Source organism: Brachypodium distachyon, chromosome 1 (genome assembly GCF_000005505.3).
Source record: "Brachypodium distachyon strain Bd21 chromosome 1, Brachypodium_distachyon_v3.0, whole genome shotgun sequence".
NCBI classification, from domain to species: Eukaryota; Viridiplantae; Streptophyta; class Magnoliopsida; order Poales; family Poaceae; genus Brachypodium; species Brachypodium distachyon.
Window position 1 is genome coordinate 21,111,554 of NC_016131.3, and position 7,396 is coordinate 21,118,949.

The 7,396-nt window shown below is 39.1% G+C and overlaps 1 protein-coding gene across 1 annotated transcript; it reads right to left on the reverse strand.

Moving 5' to 3' along the window:
• Window positions 1-5,476: 5,476 nt before the first annotated feature.
• LOC100844346 (vascular-related unknown protein 1) lies at window positions 5,477-6,694 on the reverse strand. The gene is made up of 3 exons (XM_003562962.4): window positions 6,263-6,694; window positions 6,088-6,153; window positions 5,477-5,955 (listed from the first exon to the last, which is right to left on the reverse strand). Exons 1-3 carry the CDS (start codon window positions 6,593-6,595, stop codon window positions 5,773-5,775), a joined length of 582 nt encoding a protein of 193 aa, XP_003563010.1. The 5' UTR covers window positions 6,596-6,694; the 3' UTR covers window positions 5,477-5,772.
• Window positions 6,695-7,396: the final 702 nt, after the last annotated feature.

The following is a 7,396-nucleotide window of genomic DNA, read 5'->3' on the forward strand; positions in this document are numbered from 1 at the left end:
AATAAATATGCCCAACTCTATGTCAGTCATATGTTAATTTAGGTAGAATGCTATTTGCTTACGCCAATTATGTAAACTCTGCCCCTGCGATGATATTGTGTTGTTATTGCTCATGTAAAAAATGTACTTTTAGGTATACTTCATGTTCGTTCAGTTCGAACTGAGAACCCAATTGAAATTTTGGTCCACCCAATTTTATTTTATTTTGTTAGCAGATTTTTAGAAAATCTACCGGTTCTCATTTTATATCAAAACCGAATTTCTTTCCTATTTATAAAGTTTGGAGTTGGTGGTCGTCAATTCACTTCTTTCTAACATTTCTCTTGCCACCCCTGACAAGTAGATTTTACAAACTCATGAGTTAAAACTTCAAGTCATAATCCCTCTTTGCATAGTCTCTATTACTGTTTTTCCTTTTCGATCTTCATGAGTTTGGGTTTAAAATTTAAAATGTCTTCAGTTGTACATTTTCTTTTCTTGATGATTCCGTCGCAAAGTACGGGCACAAAGGTAGTCTTCATAAATAGAAAGAAACTGAACCAATCAGTTCAGTCTAACCAAGGTGGCTTTAGGTTCAATTCCGTGAGTCGTCCTTGTTCGGTTTAATTTTCTTGTTTGGTCTCTCTCTCGGCCTGCTTGCAAGTCTCCTTGGTGTGAGAACTTATTTATTAATACCTTTATACTCTTAGAGCTTCGCCTAAAAAAATCGTCCAAAAAATGAATTGCATTGATGCTATAAAAAAAACGTTCAAAGGCACCACCGGCGGGTAAATATTCCACCCTCATCGTTACCACTAACAGTCTGACATTGTCATCACCGACGGGTGTCTAACCCGTCAGAGTTGAGAGTTTAAGTGGCATCAGGGATAGGATATTATGTAGAAGTGAGAGCACCACGTCGTGTCCTAGTCTTATTAATTATCCAATTGAATTTCACTAACTTATAAAGCAACAAGTATATTTGTGTCATGAACATGGTTCATGACATTGGGTATAATGGCACTAGGGCCTATACGAGGTGGCCCTTGACCCAAGTGGCGCGATGGCGCCATGAAAGGCAGCCACACCTTAAGGGTAGGGAGGAGTTATAATTAGATTGGTTTATTCTTACTTACCTCGTAAGGATTACAGGGGCCTTTTTATAGGAAAAACTCGACTTGACATTCAAGAAATTAATCTCTATTTTCTTAACAAACTATATCTCTACTTCCCTAACAAACCATATCTTAATATTTCTATCTTACTTGCCTAACTAATTTAGGAGATACTAACAGGATATCGTCCCTTATTTGGATATGTAGGGCTGCACCCCCGTAGGGATGTACGCCCATGACAATTTGGTCTCTCAATTGGTAGGGAAATATAGAAATGGTTCCTGAACTTGAAATCGATACATTCGGTCCATCAATTCAAAACTTATCGAATACTTTTGGTTATTTTCCGATTCGAATTGTCTTGACACCACGTGGCGCGGTTTTCGCCAGAATTTTCCGCATCGGATGCCAAAATGCACTATTGAGGTATCAAATGTATACGATCTCAAATTCACGAGGGAAAAATCTAACTCCATCGTGGCACCAGACATGGAAAATTCTGGCGAAAAAACACACCACGTGGAGTCAAAATTATTCGAATTTAGAAGAGAAATCAAAAGTATCCAGTTTTACCAATTGAGAGACCAAATGTATACGATTTCGGGTTCACTGACCATTTATAGACTTCGCTACCAATTGAGGACAACAATATACTTTTCTCAATATAAAAAGGGAAAATTGGCTGGAGGACACCGCTATTTTGTGCCCTTTGCCGAAACACACCGCCGGAATGTGTCTTCTACGGTCCAAAACAGAAAGTTTGACTTTTTCATATTGAATTATCATTCTACCCTTTGGCAAATGTGTCTAGAATTTTTCAAACTCTTTGTTCGAAGCGTTTTCCTCTCCTGCAGAATGCAACAACAAAGGAGACGAATGCCCACCTCGACCAACAGCAAACCCTAGTAGATGTCAAATATCGATTTGTACAAAGGAAAAAAGTGTTCAAAATCGGATCTACGATGATCGTCGCCCAAGTTAAAATGTCAAATTCTCATTTTTAGTCGATGTAGTGCGTTCTAGCAAAAGTCCACGAAATTCTAATGATACCGGGCAAAGACACATTCTGGCGGTGTGTTTTGGCAAAGGTCACAAAATAACGGTGTCCTCTAGGAAATTTTCCTATATAAAAAACACTACATTGTGTCATTGACCACACTCTACGATATCTCCTCTATTTTGATGTTAGCAGTACAGTAGTAGCCAAACATATAAATATCGAAACTTCCAACTTACACATCCCAGGAAGCTGTTGCATTATCAGTTTATTATCATGCTTTTTTACATTAAACTCTAATATGTGCGATTGTATTCTGACAATATATAGATACATATATTAATTTTCACAAAGTGAGACACAAGAATGCGATTTTTGAGGATTGAATTCTGCTGGGCAGCCAGCATACCTCGCTGGGCTGACCACCCAAGCCGAGCTTGGTTCTTAGTTTATCATGTTTCACCAACCAGAATCGAAGACGTTAATGGTAACATTTTGAAACCTGCACCGCACCTAACAGAAAACTCGTTCAATGTATTTTCATCCGCACGGCACCGGTTGCATCAATCAGGCATAAACTATCCCGAGTATCGTTCCAGATAATATTTTACTATCACGTTCTCTCTAGGATTAGACCTGATTAGCAGTAGGCTGCACTATTTGTGCCTGTCGCGACAGGTTATCGTACGTCACATTAATTGGTGCTAGATGCTAATCATATGTATAAACTACAATTTCATTCCTCGGTCCAAATCCAGTGGAATTCAATTGATCATAATATAACTCTTGGATTTCGTAGTGGCATTCCAATCAGAATGCGCTGCATTTAACAACTCAGCCGTTCTTCAATTATTGGATTTGCAATCTTGTCAAAGATACCGGGACAATTAAAGCTTCCGGTTCGAGGTTTTCAGTTTTTCCTCCATACAGTTCTATCTTGACGACATAACGACAATCATTGAAAATTACAATTGGAAAGTTAGCTGAAAATAGTGTGGCTCTCTTCGCCTTTTCATCGAATTTCAGAGGCAATCCTCCAGGAACCAAACTAGCTCTTGTACCTAAAAGCACTGTATGAACTGTATCAGGGCATATAAGCTTCAATTGTTTGATAGAAATAAGAACATCCAGTTAATACTTCTCTCTTTTCAGACTGGCCAAAGGATAGTTCCTGAATCAAAATTGACTTGTAAGTTCATCTGTATTATTGCGTTAGAGATTTCCCACTTGCTGTACTTTTTAATCAAGACGGCTGAAGAATATTCCACAAACCACAGATTTTATTTTATTTTTCCCCAAACGAATCAGACCACGGGATTTGGTGTGCTATTTGGTGTGCACTACCAAGTAGGAGTAGCTCATACCTGTCAAAAAAAAAGTAGGAGTAGCTCATTGCTGCGCACATGGACTCTTTTCAGTCTGATATTCATTCCTGGATACTTCTCTCCGTGGCCTGCAACTGCAAGAGGCTATTTCTGCTCCGTCCTGCTATATTTTCTTCCAGCTGTTGCTAACTCAGCTGTGTACAATGTATACTACTACACCGATTGAAGATTCAGATCAGAGTGGTTTAAAAGGGAAAGGCACTGGTTAATTAAGAATACGTAGTGATTAGGAACCTAATGATGATGGTGGATTAAGAAATGCAATGCTGCCATTTGGTTGGAAGCTTCAGTAACATGCAGACCAATATCTAGCTACCTCCCAAATGCACGCTTGCTGTTCCTAGCTTAATTAAGATCATTGTAACATGCTTGTGTCTCTGCCATATAACTGGTTAATATTTTTTTTACATATAAATGGTTCATATATATTTTGTTCAATATAAATGGTAATTTGCATATTGTGTCCTACTCATATAAGCCTAGCATATATGCATTGAGACAGTAGTGAGATGGACCTAATATTCAGAAACATGTAAAAGTAAAACGAAAAGCTACACACACATATATATAGCTCTGAAGACTTTCATGTCTGAAGTTAGCTATCGATAATAATATCGATAAGGTACAAAATTATGTTGGAGGAAAGTAATGTTTTACTAGCATGAAGATAAGCTGAAGCTGTCAATTAGGGAGGCCCCCAAGCCTTCAATTTAATTGGTTTGTTAGCAAGTCTTTTAGCCTTTTCAATCCTTTGCAACAGTCAAGCCCTTAACTACTTGCTTCCTGAAAGCTACTTCCTAACTGCCTGTGTTCATGAATGAGCTCATGCATGCATAGCCATTGCATAACTTCATGTTTATCCACTTTTTTCTCTCCAAAATTAAATGGCTAAATAACTTAAATAATTCCTGGGTTTTTCCTCGCAGAAGGAAAAAATAACTCGGAATTCAAAATTGCACATATTCATGGAACATTCAAACTAGTCATGTTGTGTACAGCAACAGGGGCAAGGTAAGTAAATTATTACCGGTCAACAACGATTGGTAAATCGGGAGTCCAGATGTTTGTCTCATGCCAGGACTCCCTATATTTTTAAAAAAATACAAAAGCCATATTTCTGAGTGTTGGAAATTTCTGAAAACAAATCTAGATGTATATGTTTCGCTCGTACCTGTAAATTTTGGTTCAAAAATATGTTCATTTATCTGGCACACAAAAAAAAAACAAATGTGTGAATTTCTAATAGCAAATAGTGCATCTCTCATATATTTATCTTTTTGTGCAATTCACACTTGAAAATAGTTCTTCATGAGAGTTTACAGGGGTGTACTAGGCATCTATATAGGCACACAAAATTCAGAATTTTTAGAACTCTAAAATTTTGGTTCTTGAATTTGGAAAACATGGAGCCCTAGCACCTGCAGGGAGCCAAATTAAAGCACTTTCTAGGTAAATTGGGCCATTCATGGATGGTAAGGTAAGACAGTACGATGAACAGTGCAAGTGCAAGGGAGTAGGTACTAGGTAGATAGCCCATTTGATCATGCTGATAAAGCTATTGCACCGGCCGGTATGGAAACAACAAACACTTTATTTTTTATCGAACAGAAGTGACAAGAGCAATGGCATATGCAAATGCATGCATGGGTTACTTCACCAAGATTTAAAGCCATGTTCGGAATGAAAGAATTCTGCATATATATAATGCACTGCAAATCGCGTACGTACTATCTTTAAATCGCAGCCATATCCCTGTGAGAGTACTCATCGTGTAATTAAACTATGTTGGCCGTTTGTCAGTGCTAACACTTGTATTTGGTCAGATACTCAGATTACATGGCCTCTTTCGTATGCGTGAGTTAGGGGGGCATATCCGCATCCTTTTAGGTAGAAATTTTATTGGTTAAGATGTTTCAGAGTTTCAGTTTGGACGTACTTAAACGTACTAAATTATACAGATCGAGTTTCATCTATATTTCCTGCAACAATTGGCTAGCTGGTAGCCCAAACAAAATGAGGCGGCGATATATATACATGCAGGCCCAGAAGATATAATATTCAGTTATCCACGAATATACTTATCATGAAATAAAATATGCACAGTATCACTATGTTGTTGCCTTTTGGTCAATCATCCCACACATGCCTGTAAAGTGTATGCCGTAGACCTGCTCAACTATACATGTTTGGAGTGCACGAATTTCGCAGAAATTTTGAAGGAATCGTAGGAAGATATCCAATTCCGACAAGATCCGGAAAAATATTGCATTCCAAACAGGCCTTATGAGTCTCGAAGTTAGCCCTGGTAGTTCAGCAACATGGACAATGGAACCAAACAAAGCCCCTTGTCCTTGAGCTCTGCACATGGAGTTATACCCCTTTGGCTCTGATCAAGAAACCTCACTCCTTCCATTATGGCGTCTGCATGTTCTTCACAGTCCGTTCCCTCTCTTCCGTGATCGTTGCCAATCCCAGCTCCCTTCATGCAAGAGAAAAATAAAGAAGACGGAAAAGGAAGATCAAAATAAGCTACTTACTACGTAGTATACAAGTGAAGAGCTGAAACAAACACTAAAATTTCAGTAAATTAAGGAACTATTAACTGAATTACCTTGGCGAGGTCGCTTACGTTGCATCTCCTCTTAGGGCTGAATTCCATCTGTGACAAAGCGCTGACCTTAAAGAAAGCAGATCGATCAAAACCGACAAAATTAACATCAGAAGTATCGACCTATACTACTTCTCGAACTTTAACAACAAAAAAGGAAGCCAATTTTTAGCAATACCTTGGGGCTATTTACAGGAGAACTTGCAGTATCTTCCAGGGAATCATCATGGTCCAGAGCCTTGAAGACTTTCTTCTTGAGCTGCTTCAACCCCTTGTACTTGTCCGGAAACGCCGCCGGGGCGAGGGAGGCGGCGTCAGAGATCATAGAGCCATCCACCTCCTCCTCTTCATCATCATAACTGCAATATGAAGCATCTTGCCTCTTCTTCTCCTCCTCAGACATCATGAAATCCACAAAGTAACCGGTCCAAGAACTCTCCTCCGGTTGAGCCTCGGCTTCACTACAGCTGAGGACACTCTTGAAAGATGGGCTGCTAACCAAATCATCCATGTTTTGATGCGTGTAAAGGGTGAAGCTAGCAGAAGAAGAAAAAGCTGAACTACAAGTTATGCTTGTATATGAATGAGGAAGGAATAGCTTCGCAAAGAGAGAGACAGCCTGGATATATATACACAGGAGAGAGAGAGAGAGAGAGAGAGAGAGAGATGCATGACATCTTCACGAGGAGGGGGAAAGGGAAAGGTGGTTGGGGTGTTAAAATCAACAGTCAGATGCTACTTACTGTTTCCGTTGCATAAAAGCGAAGAATAATTCTACTTGGTTTCAGAAGAGCTGGCCGACCTAATCAATAACCTCCTTTATCGTCCATAACAGTGTTGGTCTCTGTTTTCTTAGACCAACTAAATAGCTGAGTTGTGCTAGAAAGAATTGTTATTTCACGCCGACTCAGCAATCAGCATCATCTTTACTCCCAAGTTTTTTTTTCCAAAAAAAAAACCCGCCAAACCCTATTACTGCCGTGGTCAGCTTACACGGTGCTAGACAGAGAAATATTCTGAACTTTGGTGATCAAGGTGATGAAACAATTCCTCATTAGGTTAATGGTTTCTCAAATAACATTAAGTGTATGTCACTCACGACAGCCAGCCACCATTTCCACCCTTCAATTTACTTTGGCATGTAGATATGCACTAAGACTAGAAATAGTCCAACACAACTTTCTTCGTACTAGCACTACTGATTCGATTAATTTCTCGCCAAAACTCGCCTTAATACTAGGATCCCTTAATATTACTCCTAGAGCCAATGTCCACGGTCAATGCTTGCGCTGTTCCGCATTGAAATCCTGTA